The following is a 19,504-nucleotide window of genomic DNA, read 5'->3' on the forward strand; positions in this document are numbered from 1 at the left end:
TTACCAAACCACTTTACTGAAGAGACGACTTCGCCTCACCACCGATAATCACCTGTCATTGATTCTACAGTGCTGCCCGATATCGTTGCCATGCACTATGCATTCAAAAACGATCAAAACGAAGAACTCTAGTCAAGTGTCAGAAAATCCTTCTTGTCGAAGGGGGCTCGAGTGTGGATGATTCGTTCCAGTAGCAAGCAGGGCGTGAGTGAAGTGGCTCAACCAATGGAATCATTGGAATCATTAGGAGGTCTAAACTGGTATACACAGCCCTATCAGCCAATTGATCCATTTGATATGCCAATTGATATGGATAAGCTGAGTAACTGATAGTACGGCAGACTGTTGGGAAAACAGAAATAATTATTTTCCCACAACGCCTCCGTTTTTATTCATTCGAAAGGTCTGATTTAAGCTACCAAAAAGCATAGATATGGTATTTTGTATAGTAATATTTAGCTGAAATATTTACTAGCCTAATGAGTTAAAGAATCATATTACTGTTGAGCCATCTTATAATGCATGGCGTGATATAGATATGTACCTGTAATGGAAGGTTGACCTCTCAAGCCTTCCGAATCTGGGTGACTCCTAGTAAGCTCCGCCATCTCGATTGACTTACCAGATCTCAACAGCCACGTCCAACTAGTATGGAGACTAGTCACGGTCTACAGGCGATTGAGCTCACTGGAGAAAGCAGGACCAAGATATACAACAGAGCTACTTGTCGTCACAGGGCGGGAACGCCTCCTCGAACGCGGCCTTTATCTCCTCCCGGACGTCTTCCATCACCGTCCCTAGTCACCCATTAGCCCATCAGAACAGCCTCTGATTCAGCTTCTGACTCACAGAGGTTCTTGTTCAACTGGCCCCGCACCAGGTGCGAATGCAGTGTTGATCGACTGCCCATGGTTGTATACTTACCCTCGAACATCTGCCGATTTGACATTGGAGTCACGTAAGCTCACTTCTTTGTGGCGCTGGTGAATTACATACCTCAATAAAAGTTGCAACAAAGTCAACCTTATTGACTGGAGCGGACTTGAGTTCCTCCAGGTACATGGTGGAAAGCATCAACCGTTCCCGGTATTTACTTGGCACATAGTACAGTCCGCCGTTTGTCTATGAACCGTTACGTCTCTGCGCATTGGGCAATGAAGGACTGCCTCTTCCTTTACACACTTGGCAGGTGGCGACGAACCTTTTTATAGCTCTTTTGAAGCATACTCTTTGCATCATGTAGGAACCGAAGCCGATTTTTTCGCATAGCGCTTGGATGTTCATCCCCGACAATCGGAACCCCTGGTATCAGTTTCTGGTGCGCATCTCTCACCCATGCGATAAATGCAGGCGTTACGGATGCTGTGAAGGCGAAGGCAATGTAGATTCGGTGCTCGTGGGAGAACGGAGTGCGAAAATGATGGGCTTCTTACAGCCATATAGCGAGCAAGCGCTCTACAACGTGAGACATTTTTGCAAGTCGCCGATGATTCTTTCTGGTTATGACTCAGTCCTGAGGCTGGGAGATTTGGCGAGGAAGTAGTGCACAGCTTACTTAAAGGTCTGACGTTGGTAAACAGTTTCTGCGAATTAGGGCAGCGGTCCGGTGCCTACGCTCCTTTAGCTCTTTCGGGAAACCCCTTTCACACATTAGTAAATATCCGAAAGTTTGCCTCTATCATTATTCCAGGACTATCGCATATCATGGCATATATGGCCGCATTGTGCGACGTTCCGGCCATCATTCCTCGTCCTCCAGTCATGTCAGATCCATTTGCCCCGTTCAAGGTCGACGCGGCCGTAGAGTCCCAGCGGGCTTTTAAGTACACGCCAGATTCATTCTGGTGCGAAGCCTGATCCTACAATAAAGGCCAGGGCGGTTCCAAATATACACCACTGCTGTAAGACATGACCTTCCTGCTTCGGCACATTGATACCGCAGCTGACTGACATTCGTACACGCAATCCTATGTCTTCACGGACAGCGAACGTGCTCGCCGTGTATGCAGCAACGAGGAGGCTGGCTATGTGTACTCCCGCATCTCCAATGTGAGTTCATCCTGTATTTGCAAATTCATTCTTTCACCCGGCCTTGCTGATACGGTCTCAATGCAAGCCAACGGTAGAGGTTCTCGAGAAAAGAGTGGCAGCGCTCGAGAGGAGGCGCCGCAGTAGCCTGCGCATCCGGACAGGCCGCCGTATTCCAGACCGTGCTCGGTCTAGCACATAGGGGGGACAACCTTGTACCGTCAACCAATGTGTATGGCGGCACGTACAGTTTGTTCATATCCGTTCTTCCGCGCATCGGGATCACTGTCAACTGGATCCATGACGATGATCCAGAAAGTTACGGAGACTAATCGATGATCGCACTAAACTGATTTTCGTGGAGACAGTGGGTACCCCCCTGGTCAGTATACCATACATCACGGCTATCGCAAACATAGCACATAAGCATGGACTTCCTCTAGTGGTGAGTCTCTCTTTCCTAACCTCCCCCCTTTCCCGGCTTCGCCCCGGCGAGCGCTGTTTCGCGAACGGAGTCAAGGGGCTCAGTGTGCTTTACCCAGGTTAACAATACATTTGGCGTCTGTGGGTTCTGGTGTCCAGTCATTGAACATGCGGTAGACATCGTCATCCATCCTGCCACGAAATGGCTCAGTGGACATGGCACCACAGTCGGCGGCGTTATTGTCGACTCAGGACGCTTTGACTGCACTGCGTCTGGCAGGTTTCCCCACCTCACGAAGAACAGTGACGGTTTGATGGAGTTTCCTTATGCTAGTGCATTTGGAAATTGTACTTTTGCACTGGCCCTCCGGATCGAAGTGGTCATGGAGGTAGGGGGTGTCATGAACCCCTTCGCCGCGCACCAGATTCTGTTGGGGATCGAGACCTTGAGTATGCGTTGTGAGCGGATTGCTTCTAATGCTCTGCAAATTGCGCGATTCCTCAGTGGTCCTCCGCTAGTCAGTTGGGTGAGCTATCCAGGTGCGTGCTAATCTCCGGTATCTATGCTTCTGGGTGGCATTCTGATGACGACCAACAGGACTTCCGGGGGACAAGTATCACACAAGGGCAATCAAGTATCTTCGACGAGACTTCGGCGGGTTGCTCGCATTCGGTGTGAAGGGTTGCAGTGTTGGAAGCTGCGCGTTTGTTGATGCCCTAAAGCTAGTGTCGTATATGACAAAGTACGTGAGCTATTCACCAAGGTTACTTCGAGTAGGCAAGTTTACTGAGAGACTTCGACTTGTCAGTGTCGGAGATTGTAAGACCATGGCTCACCCATGGAGTTCCACGCACTCTATTATGAGCGAGCAGTACCGCCTGGATGCGGGCGTTACAGAGGTACATTTGGCTTCCGACATAGAGACGCGATTCCGTTGATGCTGATCGTTAATGCAGGACTTGATTCGTCTGTCGGTGGGTACAGAAGATATCGAGGACATTATTGACGACTTGTCTGCAGCGTACAACGCAATCTCACCGGATACTCTTTCCACAATGGATGGGACAGTCAATGGTGTAGGTCGTTAGGAAAGTGTGTCCCAGCGGATTCATGTGTCACAGTATGATCTCCTTGGTGTAGCGCTGAACGAAGATTTACATATGGAGCCAGTGGTCTATCTATCTTGCCTATATATTTTTCTCTTCTCTTCCAGCAGCTTCTGCCACCCTACTCTCTATTAGACTTTCTAAACCACGGATGGGGCGGGTTTCGCGGGTCGAGTTCAAGAAGTATACTCTCTATTTTATATAGATATGTATTCTTTACCCTTATCCTCCTTTATCTGCCATGCAGCACTCCCCTCTACAGGTGAGGTCTAATAATAATAGTAGCAGTACTATTAATATACTAGATATCTTCTTAGATAATATATTTAAGCTAGATAGTATACTGGTAGGTAGTAACACTGCAAGAAGCAGGTTATTTGTAGATCACTTCTATCCACGCCCGCATACCAACCTACTGTGGAAGTATTAATCCACGCCGAGGCAATCATTGTGAGCTGCAGTTAACTCCCCTGGAGCTGTGCAACGTAGATTTCAAGTCCGTAAATCACGAAGCATGCTGAAACACAGAAAACTCTGCGGGTGTAGGGTTCGAACGGGATGCATCACTTCAAGTACGTTAACTTGACCGATTTCCACGGTGTATATATAATATTTACTTAAGCGGAATGGAAACGGCAAAGTAAAGAGGATAGAGGTCAGCACGAGGATTAAGATATATAAAGAGCGACGCCCTTCCTCCTCAAGTCTTCTTCATCCCATTCCATTATTCTTTGTTCGTATACTCATTTCCGAAGCCAGAATCATCATAGTTAAGCTTGCCTTGCTCCCTCTTGCTGTCCTGGCCGCCCTGGCTGCACAGGCCGATGCAAGAAACTGCAAAACAGGCCTGAACTACCGTGGCTTTACTCTCTTAAACATTGGTAAAAAGAATCCTCGCGAACGACTTGCTTTGATTCCATATTAATTCAGAATCTGTTCTACAGGGAAATATTGCCCGCAGGTCAACCAAGCGCTCAGGGCAGCTGGCGTCAGGGAGGGCGAACCTAGATGGAGAAGAAGACAGGGATCGAGCACAGACAAAACCAAATTCTCACGAGTGGTACGTGTTATCAAGTACATAAGGCTGCTTTCTCAAGAATCTATTATGTGCGTTCACTGCACATATCCCACCCACAACTACTAATCACTGTGGCTTGATAAACCATTCTTCAGGATAGGAGTAACATCGACCCAAAAGCAGGCATCATCAGACTAGTAGGCATGGTCACTGTCAATCTGCTCCTGGATCCAGGACACAGCATTTTTATATGCTGCAAAGAAAAGTCAGTGAGCCACCCGGCAAAGAGCGAGATCGAGCATCAGCATTTGAAACCCAGATTTGGAAATGCGCAAATCCTTGCAGGACCATTTGTCTTGGTAGAGTCTAAATAGGACCGCGAGTAGTTCTAATTTCTAAATCAAATGCAATTGTCTTGCTAGAATATTTAGTTTCTTCGGTTCTCTCCCAAGAGTCTGCCGTAAATAGTTAACGTAACGAACGTTTTCAACCATTGAGCCGCACCCTTTCCACCAAATCTCCTGCTTCCCAGGGCTTTTCGACACCGGCATTTGAATTTGGCTATCTAATTATCTAAAAATGGCTATTCATTAGCAATTTTAGATTGTATGTCCTACTGTTTCACGCCAGTGCAAGTTGTGGTGCCGACGATGGCGCAGAACACACACGTGAGGTGCTGGAGAATGGTGTTTCTTCGCGTCGAGCTGCTGGACCATCATCTTGGGGTACTCCATTTTCGAGACTACCGCTGTCAACCCACGATAGATCGGCGTGTAGATTCGTGAAGCTTTTTTGGCGAGACGAGTTGTTTGGGAATGCAGCTCTAAACGGGTAGCATCGATGCAGGAACCAAGAGATCCATTGTTGAAAGTTCTGACTGATTTATACTCAGGCGCAGCGTTCATATGACCGCAGGCATTACCACTGATACACAGAGAGCTGTTGTGATCGGAAACTGAGCCACGGTCTTGCCGTCATGCCGGGTATCTTTGTCATCGCTCGAAGAGTATTGGGCCCCTTATTGCTAAGGTGATACGACCTTCTCCCTAGACTACTGACTCAAGAAGCCTGGGTCGATGAGGTCAAAATCAGAAGTCGTGCAGGCAGAGCTGAGCGCGGAGACTTAGTTGAAACATCACCCATGCTGCTCTCACTAAGCTGGCCCTGGCACGATCGCGAGCGTTGTGGTCCAAGTCGGGCATGCCTTGTTACGACCCCGGCCTGCACTGTGTCGTGAGACGGTAGATTGATCGCGGTGGCCGAGTAATGCTTAACGGCAACCTTCTTACAAGAGGAACAGGCCGATAGGGTCGAGATTTGATTTTCTCTGTACTGTTCCTTCATCTTTGGCGCCAACTCTCTTTTGCCGTGCGCCGACACCTTGTTTTCTGTTGACGGCAGGTTTGGGCTCTGGCCACTGCCATATCGCATTCATCAGGCCATGCACATCGTGTAGGTGACGACGAAAATCGACTTCGACCAGGATTTCATCTGTTGTAGCACCTCAAACGCGCAAGAGAATCTCTCGGCAAGGCACAGGTGCTTCTCACGGTGAGCTGTTTGTTTGCACGGAGTCCCCATCCTTAGCAGAGCTTAAGGATGTCAGACCTGAGGACATAATGAGAGCCTTGTAGTTCTCTCCACAATATACCTGATGGACGTGGTTAGAACACGCCCAGTTTCCAATTTGCTGAGAGGTCACTTACTCCGTGTATAGGGTGGCACACTGGCGTTTTTGGCCCTTAGTTCTATCAGGGCGGTGATTTTCCCCTGATAGACCTTCTTTCTCGTGGGCTCTTGAAATATACCCAGAGACAAGACAACGCTCACGGCGCTTCTTCCGGGTATCCTCACTGCACTAAAAGGAACTTCTGCCATTAGCGAATTGATCCAAACACGTGTAAGAGAGCAGCCATCTGTATATGCACGAGAAAGGTTGGGAGGAGAAAAAGAACAAGATATCGGTTGCTTCATCGACTTGCAAACGGAATGGAGAATCTTCTAATGCCCTTGCCAGAGCCCTTGTGACCAGCAATATCTGTGCTTGGTGAATTTGGCACTTCAAAGACTTCCAACGCCCCATCGCAATTATAGGCCTCATTCAATAGGGCAACTCACATTGATTCTAGAAATCAAGTCTGTATAGGGACATATATATCGAAAAATATCGTCCAGCGGTCGGTCTTGGGTCGTTTCATAAATCCGTAAGTCATTGTCGTATCCACGTCTAGCAGGGGATCCTCGTCAAGACGTCTCCAGCACCTGTCGTCTCCGTAGCAGATCCGGAATCCTCGATCCTCGATCCTGATCCGCCTGGATCGAGTCCGCGATCGTGTTCGCGTTCGCATTCGAATTCGCCTTCGCCAGTCTCCAAGAGCCGATGACCCGCTTGACCCAGTCCTCCTCGCGCAAGAACCACAGGGTGAATGTGGCAAAAATGTATGCCGCCAGCGACAGGATGATGAAGACTGTTGTGAATGAAGCTTGTGAAACATGCGCGCTCTGTTTTGCATTGAAGAAGCGCATGCAGAAGAGGGACTGGCCTGGTTAGCAGGTGGTCTGGAATCGTTCAAGAGCCGACTCACGATCACCAGGCCTAGGGGCAGATAGAATGATGGACCGGTCGACTCAAGCGAGTAGCGCTCTTGCTTCTGCATATCTCCCGTCGACTCGGTCAGGATAGGTTCTCGCTGTTCTCTGGTCGCCGCAGTCTCATTCTGATCTCTAGTTAGCAGTGCTCTCTTCACGGGCATGGCTGCTTACAGCGTGAAGAGAATCCCTTTTTGGGGATTCTGTTTCTTCTTCTCCATAATGCACTTTTCCCTCTTCATAGTTCTCTTCATAATTCTCCTCATAATTCTCCTCATGATATCCGTCAAACTTCCCTTCATGATTCTGTTCACAGTTTCCTTCATAGTTCACACCCCGAGCGGGCAGACTCTCTCCCTGCGCAAAGTCGACATACTCTCCCCAATCGCTGCCCTCGTCCCAGCCGCCCGCCTCGAGCTCCTGGGCAAAGACGAGATGTGTGGGCGCCGGTTTCCGGACATACGTCTCGGTGAGAACGTCCAGGTACTTATTCTGCTCTGCCAGCTGCGTGCGGATATCGTTGAGCGCCGCGATGATCTCCTTAATCTGGTCGCACAGCACGTTTTTCTCCTCCCACCGACCCTCGGTTTCGCGTTGAGCCCGTGATGGCTCGGAGCCATTGAGATGCGACATATTGAACTGATGGTTCGGTAAAGAAGAGGGAATTGACTGAGGGAATTGGGGTGAGCGAAAGTTACACCGCACATTCTTCCCCTCACCCTCACATCCGGGACTAACAACAATTCTGCCCTAGTGCCCTAAGTGACATTCCTCAGGCGCACTCCACACATAACGGTGAGAATCACCCGCAGTACTATGGCTGCAAGGACGAGGACTGTGTGCCAGGCTCCCTGTAAAGCAGACTTAGAAATATTCCGCTCTGTAGTCAAGAATCAACTGCTGGATATACCAGCAGTTCTCTGGAACCATTATTGAGTGTCTCCCGCACTGACCAGCAAGACTCCACTGTACTTTTCCATTCTTAGGAATTGCTTCTTCCCGGTTTTTCTGTGCTCCACTTGGTCCTCGGATTCCTCCATGTAGAGTAGGGAGGAGCAATTCCAGTCTGATCTTGTATGGAGTGAGGGGAATATCTTGGTGACAGGCAGGATATCTCTATTTACAAAACAGCAGCCAGCAACCAGCTAATTCATGCATAAGCAGCCCGCATACATAACGTATATACCTCAGGGACGGCGAGAGTTGGACCTGTGGAGGCGCCAATATGTGGAGAATGAGAGCGTGCACGGGCCTTGAATGCATAACCATGCAAGTTCCAAGCATATATTTATGTTTTTACATATATCCATTGACTTACGTTATATACTTCGAGCTATATTTTATTTGATATTTATTTTTGTACGCGCTGATCTTCCTATACGCTGGTAGACCTGACTCCTGACCAAGGTACAAAGACAGTGATTAGAATGATCGGTTACATCTAGCGCCTATAGCAACGGAGGCCGTGCCTGAGCCCATATTCTGGGTTCATCCCATACCTTTTTATTCTAATATATTATTATATTTTTCTATTTTTTTATTTCATATTTTTTCCTCTATTTTATATTATATTTCTGAATTACACTTTTTTCACTAGACCATACGGCAGGAACTCAATCCATAGCTGGAAACATGACCTGGAGCGCTTATACTCTAGACCTCATGGTACGACGTGGATCCCGCGAGTACAAGGACAGGGATCATATTATAGACTCGAGAAGGCCTTATACTGTCCTGCATATTATAGCTTTACCGTCAGGGACCCCCTTCCCCCCACCACCCAGCTCCCCTCCTCTCCTGGAAGCTGCACCCAGCCCTTCGTCCCAGCTGGCGTGTCCCAAGTCACAGTCGCTCTCTTTCCCTGCACCCTAAACGCAGCCTTGAACCTGCCCAGCGCCGTTGTGAACCCCGCCTGCGCTTCCTCAAGGCCCTGGATGCCAAAACTCGCCGGACTAAGGCTCCACTCGCTGCCTTTGGGCTTCGTGATCTTCAGTCCGACCGCGTATTCGGTCAACGTTGATGTAGGACCACTGCTCCATCCGTGCGCATGAGACATGTACCGCGGATCGTTCCTGTACCCTCTGTCGCCGCGGTACCCCCAGCTTCCGTCCACAAGGTACCCCTCCGGCACGGTCGACTGCGTTCCGTTGGGATGGGCGAGGTACCACCCCCAGAGCGTGCGGATCAGCTGGACAGCGCGGTCCGCATGGCCCGAGGCAAAATGCCCTTCTAGCTCGATTGACGAGATAAACGGGGAGATGTTGTTGGGCAGTTCGGGCACCTCTGGGCCGATGGGGGTCCAGTTTGATTCGAGGTAGGAGGAAACGCGGGCCGCGTCGGTCAGGTTGGAGTTGGAGCTGGAGCTGGAGTTGAGAGGCGACTGAGAAAAGAACGAAAAGGCGAGGGCCATGCTGTTTGCGTCTTGCGGGTAGAGGGTCGAGTTGGGGCTGTCTCTGAAGGCGCCGACGGCGGAGTCGTAGAGGTGCGTTGCTATGGCGGTGCGAAGGGCGCTGGCTAGATCGATGTATTTCTCTGGATTGCCTCCTGCATAGGGAGCGAGGAATGCGGCTGTCGTGAGGGCTCGGTAAAGACTGCGTCTCTATTAGTGAGATGCTACTGGGATGAGAGCAGGACAACGTACAGCATGTTCGCAGAGCTGGCGAGGGTACTGTAGTTCCAACGACCCCAGTCTGCAGTCTGGGTGGCATTCATGATCCCAAGGGGCGTGATTTTGGCCAGACTGTAGTCCAGCGCCTTGACGTATTTCGGCCAGATGCCAGCCAGGAAGTCATCGTCCTCCGTGAAGAGGAAGTAATTGTACGTTCCGATAATCGTCCACAGGTGGTACGCTGCAAAAGATGTCCCTAATCAGTAACCTAGACAACAATCTTCTCTGCAGTTCCACCACGGTCTGCTACTGCAAGGCGAAAATATGGGGAAGAACGTACTGTCACTGTCGGCCCTCAAGTACGGCGGCCCAGCTTTGGGCAACAGCCCGCTCGGTGTCTGATTATCCCAGATAGCGAGGAGCGCATTCTTCGTGCTCTCTGTATCCCCCGTACTGACGGACGCACTGGGCACTGCAACGCCCATATCGCCGATCCATACCCAGCGGTCACGTTTCGCCCCGTCAAGCAAGAGGGTCTCGCCCGGCCCGCAGACGGCGTTGTTATTCCAGCCTGGGGCTGAGCTGACGGAGACGCGGCACGTTGTGCGCGGTACGGAGTTGGTCTGGAGGGTGTAGGCGCCTGCGTACCAGGCCTTGTTGAGCACGGGGTCCGACGAGTGGAAGTAGCCCTGGTATGCGCGCAGGTTGGGCCAGGTGGGCTGAAAGGCTAGCTCGAGGGCGATGCTCTGGATCGTCAGACTCGCATTTGAGCTGGAGCTCGATGGTATGAACAGGGTCAGATAGCGGAATCCGCCACGGAGCTTGGAGTCAGGCATGGTGTACGAGCCCTCTCCCTCGGTGAGGAGGGTAGTCAAGGCTCCATCTGCTCCGGTCCCGCCATTGGAGTTGTCCGAGGTCCGCCCGATGTAATCCTTTGCCTCTGTGAAGGCCAGTCCTAGCGTCGTATTCGGTACAGACGACAAATAGTCAATCGTGATGATCCCGCCGACTTCAAGACCGAAGTCGAAGACGAACCCTGCGTCCTCGGTGGTGATGGACAGGTGAGAATCAGAAGTGTACTCGGAGATGTATGTGCCGTCTGGTAGGGAAAGAATAGACTTTGGCTGGACGAGTCTTGAATCCGGTGCGTAGTTGTTGGAGTCCCAGGGGCCTGGAAAAGAGGGCTTCGACGGGCCAGTGCAGGAGATGTTTCGCCAGCATGAGGCCGAGGCAACGGCCCCAGTTGCCAGTGTTAGCAAGGGCAGGCTGATCATGCTGGAGTTGTTGGATGGCTGGGCAGATACAAGCGAAGGGAATTGGCTTAGTTATGTCGATTTTTGGACCACGGTCCGCGACCATAGGCTGAGATCCGCCATTCATGGCTTCTAATTGTCCGTCTTGACCCTGCCTTGACTCCGCTTCTGCTGAATCGGCTTTTTTGAGAGGAGCGCCTTTTGAGCTCTGCAGGATCAGGTCGGTCGATCTTCCTCCGAGAAGATCTGCAGTCGGTTACTCGGCGAGAACCCCGGACGCGGAGGAATGCGGGGTTAGAAATAAAGCGTGCCAGAATATCGTATGACGATATATGCATAAAGAATCTGAAGAAGAGAGCAGTCGAAGATCGCATAGCCAAGTTGTGTACTCTCTACCGCAACGTTGATAGGCAGTTAGGGTTAACGCCCTAGAACGCCATGAGAGACATACATCCTTTTTGGGTGATACACTGCCCGAGGCTAACAGTCCCGCCTTGATACAATGCAGACATATATCTCGTGCTTGCGTCTATATGCCCCAAGTAAGTAATGCTAGCACTCCCCCGTCGCACTGCCCCCCTCGCAAACCGGCCCGGTACACACAAACCCCCTCGGATTCTTCACATTCCCACAGAGATACTCCTCTGCCTTCGTCCCATTTGCAAACTCAAGATCAACCCCGAATACCCCAATATTCGTACAGGGCGCCACAGCACTGCACTGGAAGCTCGTGACGCGCTCAGACTTTGTTGTTCCGTGCAGGTTCGCAACCGTGATGTCCCGAACCTGGAACTGCGAGTTCGTACAGTTGCCTTCGCCGGGCGCTCCGCTGAACCGCGTGCATTGCGAGATTGCCACTGCAGAACCGCGAAGGGAAGTTGTATCCAGGTCTTTGAAGAGCATGTCCGACGCATCTGGGAGTTTTGTTAGCGGGATTGAGGATGTTGTTTATCCATTGGGGATGGGGCTTACAGCCGAGGCCGCCGCCGCCGCCGTTAGGCGGGTAGCCATTCTGGTCGTCGGTCCAGGTTTTGAAGTAGACCTGATTTTTGTCAGAGAGATCCAGAAAAATGCAGAGGTAAGTAGGTAGCCTACAGCATGAAGTGTGTTCTCGTAAACGATATTTTCGACCTTGACCCTCTCGACAGTTTCAAACTGGTCCTTCAGCTGGCCAATACTGCCGATCGCCACACCGAGACCGTTGTAGAAGTGCGAGTTCGTCAGTGTGATGTCGGTGCTGTTTGCCTTGAACGAGATGCTGTCGTCTCCGTTGTACACGGTCAGGTTGTTGAAGCTGATATGCGAGGAGCGGATCGTGTCCGCACCATCGGTGTTAGCTAGAGGGTTAGTTCAGCTCTGCTATCCACAACAAGTTTTAACTTACAGCTGTCAACTCGATTCCCGGTATTGTTCACGAGGATACTGTCGAACTCGACGTGGTGGGAGTATATGATCGCCAGCGTCCTGTCGGTGACAATCATTAGCCTGAGCTTTGATGACCGGGTTCTCAGAGGGCACATACCACATCTGACTCCGGAGGAAATTGACCCCTTTAACCACAGAATTCGTTAACCCGCTCAGCGTCAAGGCAATCGGCCTTCCCGGATAATTCGACGTGTTCTCCTGCTGCGAGATCCACTCGTACCAGTAGTCGCCGTTGCCGTCGAGCGTGCCAACCCCATGCCCATTGATGCGGACATTATCGCCTCCCAGAATCCACGCTGTGGACTGATTCTGGTATCCGACTTCGAGGGAATTGTTGAGCCAGTACTGGATGTCGGTGCTCCACTGCATTGTACCGTCATCAGCACAAAAAACAAACAAACAAACAAACAAACAAAAAAAAAAAGTATGCCTAGTGGCATATGGTGGATTGACGCACCAGAAGATTGCCGCGCAAGTCAATGTCCACATCCTGCAGCCAAGAAATGTTCATGACTGAGTTAACGTAGTAGGTTGTTGGCTTGAAGACGACCTTGCCGCCGCGGCCGCAGCGCTCGAACGCTGAAATGATAGCAGGGGCGTCATCGGTTTCGTTCGTGCCCGAGGCCGGGACAACGCAGGTTCTGGAGGGCAGTCTCCCTGCGGACGCGCGGCTGAGGGCTGTGAGAATGGCGAGTATCCAAGACAGATACATGATGCTTTTTGCTGTAGGCTTTAGGCTGGCTTGCCAAACGAGCATGGAGCGGCGCCGTCATGGGGGTTCTGAGCATAAGTAGGATCAGCAGTGGAAGCGGCTGAATTGCTCCAGGATCTATGGCTAGTATTGGTGCACTATCAAGAGAACAAGACGATAATTTTGCACATAATTTTCACACGAATGGGCTACTTCTTTCTATGTGGACGTATTGATGATACTGCTTCAGGTTAAGAGATCGGCACTGTCCCTGATACCTGACGTTGCGGGGAAATGCGGGGGTGCCCCTTATAATCTACACATTCACCCGAGCCTCGGGAGAATAGACAGCGAGGGGTTAAAAGCAATATCACATCCAAGCCCCAGTATAAACTGCACCATCTGGGATGCTTGACCAAGCTTCAGAGAGAGGCCCTCTGTTCAACCTGGAAGCATACAGTTCTACCGAAAATATGCTGGCTAAAATTGATATCTATTAATTGATATATATATTTTTTTATTTTTGTGATTTCATACTTGCGAATCGCCAGTTCATGGACCTGGAATGATTCGAGCTTAGGGCTAGAATTAATCGGGGTGGAAGTAGGAGGAGCATATCTAAATGTTCAACGGTGAATCCCAGCCTGGCTGGGTCTTTACAGAGCTGCATCAGATAATCTTATTTGTTCGGACAGATAACGTTAGGATGGCTAACAGCGGCTAACAGCCATCAAATCTTCCGTTCATCTCGAGAGCTGGGCGTGTATCTGGCCTAAAAGACCGCAGTCGAGTCAGGCAGTCGCCTCTAGAGTCCATGCCACCAAGCGAACTGCTCCCGCCATAGCTTGGCTGTCACTGGTGTGGCCAGTCGGGATGATAAAGGCCCATTAGGCAATTCAGCACCAGAATGTCACCGAGTGATTCATTTTAATGGCCCGATGCCACATTGGCAAGCTTCGCAAGTTTATGGAAAGACATATATATGCTTAACTCCGAGTCTCGGGCCTTATCCTGATCTGCCCTTACTTCAAGCCTTAGTCCGAGCCTCGGGTTTATCTGCCTGAACGGACGATGGCTGATATCAATACTCCACCGGATCACAAACAGACTTGTCAGTACACCAGAAATATGTTGTCCCACAGTTTGTCCTTCGGCTATGGCGGGCTTCGGACTCCCCTTCAGTAGGTTGCGGAGATAACGTCATCTCTCTGCCCCTCGCGCCGTCGGCGTCGCCGTTGTCGGTGATAGTGCTGCCTTGGGTGGGCGATCTTTTATAAGGATAAAGTCTGGCCTCATGAGATACGACAACTTGATCTCTATAACTCCAGCAGATCCTCTGTATGACAGCCGCCAACATGTCAGAAAACCAAGCCCCAGCCCGCCCTCCGAAAATCGTAAGCTTCCTCCCTATTGAGCTCTGTCTGGCGACGTTTTGTTCGCGGACTCCTCCTAACAGCAACAGAGAGAAGAAGGCCGCGAACGCAAACTGCTGCACTGGATCTACGGCCAGCCGAACCTCGACCTTATCCGCGGCAATCCCCAGAAAGTTATCGACCTGATCGATGAGTTCTCGGAGACCTACCATTTCATGACCGTCGGTCAAGAGAAGGGCCGTATCGTCACCGAGCTCATTGACAAGCACAAGCCCAAAAAGATGATCGAGCTCGGCTGCTACATCGGGTACTCGGCCATTCTGTTCGGCAATGCGGTGCGTCGCAACGGAGGGACCCGCTACTACAGCCTCGAGCTCAACGCAGAGTTCGCGGCCATTGCCAATATGCTTATTGAACTTGCGGGGCTGCGTGACTTTGTGCGCGTCCTCGTTGGACGGAGTGATGTACTCGTGAACCAACTGTTCAAGGGCGGAGAAGTCGAGCAGGTCGAGCTGCTGTTCATCGACCACTATAAACCGGCGTATACGCTAGATCTGAAGCTGTGCGAGCAGCTGGGCAAGATCGTCCCTGGTGTTTCGATCATTGCCGCCGATAATGTAATCCGGCCTGGGAACCCGCCGTATCTCGAGTATGTCAGGAGCTCGGTGGAGAAGAAGCGTGAGGAGGCGGCGAAAGGACCGTGCAAGGCCTATACGACGGAGGGGTTCGAGGAGACCACGGTAAGGAGTTTCATGGGGCTTAACAGCGTGCCGGAGTTTGAGATCGTCGGGGACCCGAATCTGGTGTATGAGAGCGAGTTGAAGCAGCCCGAGGGTTGTCCGGTGAGTCACACGGTGCCGTGATGATGTTCTCCTTACTAATTGTGTAGGATGCAATTGACGTGACGCGATGTGTCGGGATACAGAAATAGCCAAAAGAAGAGAGAAGATCGGGCCAGTGCCGCCCGAGGAATCAGTCGCCGCAATTCTGCCCCGCCAGAGCCAGAGTTGCCGTCGCCAGGACCTTCCTTGGAGTTCCCCCACACCAGTAGAGGAGAGGTGTCTTGCTTAGCAATCTGAATTTCTCAGAAGCAATCGCATGTCCTTATATAAACTGTCAATATCTATCTTCAATCTCTATAATCATATTCTATAATCCATTCTCTTTCTGCCTATACCTCCTCATCAATATACATTACCCCGCGATGGCCTCTAAAACGTGGAACGTCGGAATCGTTGGCTACGGCTTCAGCGCCAAAATATTCCACATCCCCTTCGTCCAGGACAATCCCCAATTCAAGCTGTATGCTGTCGTCCAGCGGACCCCCAAGCCCGACGATGACGCCGAGAAGGACCACCCCGGGATCAAATCCTATCGCAGCGCTGAGGACCTCGTCCAGGATGCGGGGGTCGATGTAGTCGTTATCACCACTGCCCCAGACTCGCACCACTACCTGGCCAAGTTGGCGCTGGAGAACGGAAAGCACGGTGAGTCCTCTTACAGTCCGATGTCGACTTTGTGTTAATTTCTGTCAACTTTTGTGTCAACGTTCTGTCAACGCTCTGTACTAATTGGCTACAGTCATCTGCGAAAAACCGTTTACCCCAACCTACAAAGAAGCCGCCGAGCTCGTTAATATCGCCAAGAAGCAGAACAAGTTCCTCGCCGTATACCAGAGTACGCAATCACCGGTTCTATATTTCCCCCGGATTGACCGCTAACAAGAACAGACCGCCGCTGGGACGCCGATTTCGTCACCCTCTCCAAGCTCGTCAAAACCGGCCAGCTCGGCCGTGTCGTCGAATTTGAAACCCACTTCGACCGCCACCGTCCCGAAGAACCCGCTCCTACCGTTTCGAAATGGAAGAACAAGGTTGTCCCCGGTGGCAGCGCGATCCACGATCTCGGCTCTCACCTGCTCGACCAGGCGCTGTATCTGCTCGGCAAGCCGGAGCGGGTGACAGGGTTCGTGGGCTCGCAGCGCGAGGTCAACACCTCTGGCTTCCAGGACTCGTTCACGGTTCTGCTGCACTATAAGAGCGGGACGCTGGTGACGGCGAAGGCGGGCGTTGTGAGTCCGGAGGAAGAGCAGTTGAGGTTCTGGGTTAGGGGAGATAAGGGCAGTTTCAAGAAGGTTAGTCTCTTGCCCTCACCATATCCAGCTTTTTGATCATGTGACGCTGACGGGTGCAGTTCCACCTCGACTGTCAAGAAGATCAACTCAAGGCTGGTATGAGGCCGGGCGACAGCGGATACGGCAGAGAGCCGAGCGAGAGATACGGTACGTCCTCCGCCAACGCCCGATTGGAGTTCCATCTTGAACCAAGACTGACATCCGTCTTTAGGAACCCTGACCACCATCAAGGACGGCAAGCCCGTCCGCGAAGTCACTCCCACAGTCGAACCCCCTACCTATTCAGAATACTACAGGAAGATGGCCCGGGCTCTGGCCGGTGAGGGCGAGCTGCCTGCTAGCGGAGAGGAGGCGGCTGAGGTTATCCGGCTGATTGAGTTGGCGCAGGAGAGCTCCAAGCAGGGCAAGACATTGGACTTCTAAATTCGTGAGGGGTCTAGAGGTCCGTGAGGGGAGATACTGAATGCGGAGGCGAACCCGGAATATACTCGGGCTTGGGTCGGATGTCACTGCCGGTTTCAGGGTATTATGTCAACTCGTACTACTGTACACAGAGAGTCTAGACTCTGACGATGCCGATAGGCCGTCGTGATATACCCAGAGTACATGTAACGACTCTAGTATACTACAAAATGAAGATCATATTTTATCTTTAAACGGCTCGTTAACGGTCCAAGGCTGCTGCCGGGTGATGCACAAATACCAAGCCATGATCTCATCGTAAATTACGTACAATGATCCTCGGCACGAAACACGCTAAGCCCACCCCGGAATTTCTGTTACCCAACTGCAACTATATGACTGGAAGAATTAGAAGGATGCGCGCTTCATGACCACAACCTGAGCACCTCGCTGGCAATAATATACCCTGAATCTGGCTCTCTTCTCCTCACGGACGTCCATATAAAACCGGCCTTTCCGCGGAGATACGGTTAGCCGGGTATTGATTCTCACAGACGGCCATGCTTCAAAATGCGTCCCTTTGCCGCCTTCGCTGGGAGGTGAGACTGGCTTGAGATTTAAGATTCGGTTACGCAGCAGAGATTCTGAGTGACCTTACTCAGATTCTGGGGTAAGGCTTGGCTCCAGACGGGATATACTTCGTAACGTCAGCTGTCGCCGCTGCCCCGGTTGGTTCTGTCAAGACTGGGATATAGAATATCGACCACGCTCAGGCAGGCGCGTTTCTCTCTTGCTCCACTAGACTGCTCTGGAATTGCAGGGTATTCGTTCGGCAGTTTCTCCTACTTCTTTTTCTTGAACATTGATCCTCATTGTGAGGTGGTTGGACAGAGCAAGGGAGGTGCCCTGACAGCGGGTGGGATATCAATAAGTGGAAACCGTGGGAACTAAGGTTTATTAGCACTATCCTACAAGGCCAAAAGAACTATACACATCTCAGACAACCGGGACGCAGTGCAATATGACGGGAAACCTGAATTGGGACCGCGGCGCGGCGCGCGAGCATTCTTCACAGCACTCACGTATTGACTTTGCCCGCTGGCATCTGGACATCGACGCTGTTCTTAACCGATTCATTCCGGCTCCGCCGTGGCACTTGCTGCCTCGTCCTGTCTCGCATTTTCTTGGGTATAGAGGAAACAAACCACAGAAGGCGCTGGGGAACCTGGTCATCGCGTTCTGGTCTTTGATTGGAGTCTTCTGCGGCGTGCTTCTCATTTCCGAGGTTTCACTGCGTGTACCCGCATTCCAAAACCACCATGCGCCGATCATCGTCGGCAGTTTTGTGTGTACCCAACCTTATCCAGGATTGTGCTCCGCGTTAGAGCAACCGCTAACGTTAGCAGGGTGCCGCAGCCGTGCTCGAATTCAGCGCAATTGAGTCACCCTTTGCGCAACCTCGGAACGCGCTTTTCAGTCAGGTGATCGCCAGCGTAATCGGCATTGCCATCTCCAAGCTCTTCGCCCTGAACCCTAGTGCACAAACCAAGCCTGAAATTGCCGGGTCGCTCGCGTGCGCCATCACCACAATGGCAATGGTCCTTACAAACACAGTCCATCCGCCCGCAGGCGCAACGGCTCTACTTGCTGCTACGGAACTCCATCCGGTCGGCTGGTGGCTGATCCCGGTGATGTTGTTGGGATGTTCGCTCATGTTGACGGCGGCCCTGCTGCTCAATAACATTCAGCGCCGGTTTCCCGTATACTGGTGGACGCCTCATCCTTTGGGCAAAGAAGCCAAGGCGAAAAAACAGTTGCAGGATATTGAGAACGCGCCGAAAATCAAGCAGGAGAGTGAGTCGAGCTCGTCTGATTTTGAGTTCTCGGAGCCGGTGCAGGTTGTTATTCGTCCTGGGAAGGTTGAGTGGTCGGATAACTTGTGGTTGGATGCAGATGAGAAGGAGGTCTTGGAGAGGATCAGTGAGCGCATGAAGCATGGTTGAGTATCAAACCATCTATCTTTGTAAATACCTGGATACTTTGTACATATTATACTATAACTATACTCTTTCCTGAGTAATGTTGGTCGGTAAGAAAGGCAAGCAATAACGTATTCGGTAAACGAGTCGGCCATGCAAGCGAGTCGGCCACCATTGTATCCCATACTAATCCAGCATTTTCGGAGCTCCAATATCTCAACCACCATTGGCTGAATTGTAATAATATATTGATCAAAGCTATATATATACTTAAAGAGTATATAGTTCTATCATGATTATATATGTACGATTATAGAATCTATAATACCAGTTTAAGATAAAATACATAAAAATACAATGTAATATATCTTACCTAAAGGTATATAGATATATATCCTATAATATTCCGGTATTAAGATTCAATTTACTCTAGTGTGCCTATTTAACAATATAAACCTGATCATATGAGGTTTG

At 50.9% G+C, this 19,504-nt stretch overlaps 7 protein-coding genes across 7 annotated transcripts; 4 read left to right on the forward strand and 3 right to left on the reverse strand.

Moving 5' to 3' along the window:
• Positions 1-720: 720 nt before the first annotated feature.
• BDW70DRAFT_160595 (uncharacterized protein) lies at positions 721-1,062 on the reverse strand (the record flags this gene model as incomplete). The annotated part of the gene is made up of 3 exons (XM_073740869.1): positions 721-797; positions 850-934; positions 997-1,062. The coding sequence occupies 3 exons, from the start codon at positions 1,060-1,062 to the stop codon at positions 721-723; spliced, it is 228 nt and encodes a 75-aa protein (XP_073595479.1).
• Positions 1,063-1,761: 699 nt separating this feature from the next.
• BDW70DRAFT_168542 (pyridoxal phosphate-dependent transferase) lies at positions 1,762-3,540 on the forward strand (the record flags this gene model as incomplete). Its single annotated transcript, XM_073742494.1, has 8 exons — positions 1,762-1,800; positions 1,835-1,879; positions 2,117-2,143; positions 2,193-2,315; positions 2,348-2,473; positions 2,571-2,991; positions 3,269-3,351; positions 3,409-3,540. 8 exons carry the CDS (start codon positions 1,762-1,764, stop codon positions 3,538-3,540), a joined length of 996 nt encoding a protein of 331 aa, XP_073595480.1.
• Positions 3,541-6,820: 3,280 nt separating this feature from the next.
• On the reverse strand, positions 6,821-7,798 carry BDW70DRAFT_150784 (uncharacterized protein; the record flags this gene model as incomplete). The annotated part of the gene is made up of 3 exons (XM_073739209.1): positions 6,821-7,078; positions 7,162-7,293; positions 7,340-7,798. The coding sequence occupies 3 exons, from the start codon at positions 7,796-7,798 to the stop codon at positions 6,821-6,823; spliced, it is 849 nt and encodes a 282-aa protein (XP_073595481.1).
• Positions 7,799-8,906: 1,108 nt separating this feature from the next.
• Positions 8,907-13,163, reverse strand: BDW70DRAFT_168543 (pectin lyase fold/virulence factor; the record flags this gene model as incomplete). The annotated part of the gene is made up of 9 exons (XM_073742495.1): positions 8,907-9,756; positions 9,807-10,014; positions 10,114-11,039; positions 11,586-11,940; positions 11,999-12,068; positions 12,122-12,363; positions 12,411-12,490; positions 12,549-12,814; positions 12,909-13,163. The coding sequence occupies 9 exons, from the start codon at positions 13,161-13,163 to the stop codon at positions 8,907-8,909; spliced, it is 3,252 nt and encodes a 1,083-aa protein (XP_073595482.1).
• A 1,334-nt stretch (positions 13,164-14,497) lies between these two features.
• BDW70DRAFT_160600 (O-methyltransferase) lies at positions 14,498-15,446 on the forward strand (the record flags this gene model as incomplete). Its single annotated transcript, XM_073740870.1, has 3 exons — positions 14,498-14,536; positions 14,605-15,357; positions 15,405-15,446. 3 exons carry the CDS (start codon positions 14,498-14,500, stop codon positions 15,444-15,446), a joined length of 834 nt encoding a protein of 277 aa, XP_073595483.1.
• A 122-nt stretch (positions 15,447-15,568) lies between these two features.
• BDW70DRAFT_137521 (putative NAD binding Rossmann fold oxidoreductase) lies at positions 15,569-17,275 on the forward strand. The gene is made up of 5 exons (XM_073737054.1): positions 15,569-16,002; positions 16,097-16,192; positions 16,246-16,649; positions 16,709-16,796; positions 16,861-17,275. Exons 1-5 carry the CDS (start codon positions 15,720-15,722, stop codon positions 17,070-17,072), a joined length of 1,083 nt encoding a protein of 360 aa, XP_073595484.1. The 5' UTR covers positions 15,569-15,719; the 3' UTR covers positions 17,073-17,275.
• Positions 17,276-17,418: 143 nt separating this feature from the next.
• Positions 17,419-19,119, forward strand: BDW70DRAFT_137523 (HPP family protein). Its single transcript, XM_073737055.1, has 2 exons — positions 17,419-18,396; positions 18,458-19,119. The coding sequence occupies exons 1-2, from the start codon at positions 18,073-18,075 to the stop codon at positions 19,052-19,054; spliced, it is 921 nt and encodes a 306-aa protein (XP_073595485.1). The 5' UTR covers positions 17,419-18,072; the 3' UTR covers positions 19,055-19,119.
• The last annotated feature ends 385 nt before the right edge of the window (positions 19,120-19,504 follow it).

Source organism: Aspergillus foveolatus (genome assembly GCF_047715535.1).
Source record: "Aspergillus foveolatus strain CBS 279.81 unplaced genomic scaffold BDW70scaffold_28, whole genome shotgun sequence".
NCBI lineage: Eukaryota > Fungi > Ascomycota > Eurotiomycetes > Eurotiales > Aspergillaceae > Aspergillus > Aspergillus foveolatus.

Coding starts and splice junctions, on each gene's coding strand:
- BDW70DRAFT_137521 (XM_073737054.1), top strand. CDS start 15,720: ATGGCCTCTAAAACGTGGAACGTCGGAATCGTTGGCTACGGCTTCAGC. Junction 16,650..16,708: donor ATAAGGGCAGTTTCAAGAAG/GTTAGTCTCTTG, acceptor TGACGGGTGCAG/TTCCACCTCGACTGTCAAGA. Junction 16,797..16,860: donor AGAGCCGAGCGAGAGATACG/GTACGTCCTCCG, acceptor ATCCGTCTTTAG/GAACCCTGACCACCATCAAG.
- BDW70DRAFT_137523 (XM_073737055.1), top strand. CDS start 18,073: ATGACGGGAAACCTGAATTGGGACCGCGGCGCGGCGCGCGAGCATTCT. Junction 18,397..18,457: donor CGATCATCGTCGGCAGTTTT/GTGTGTACCCAA, acceptor TAACGTTAGCAG/GGTGCCGCAGCCGTGCTCGA.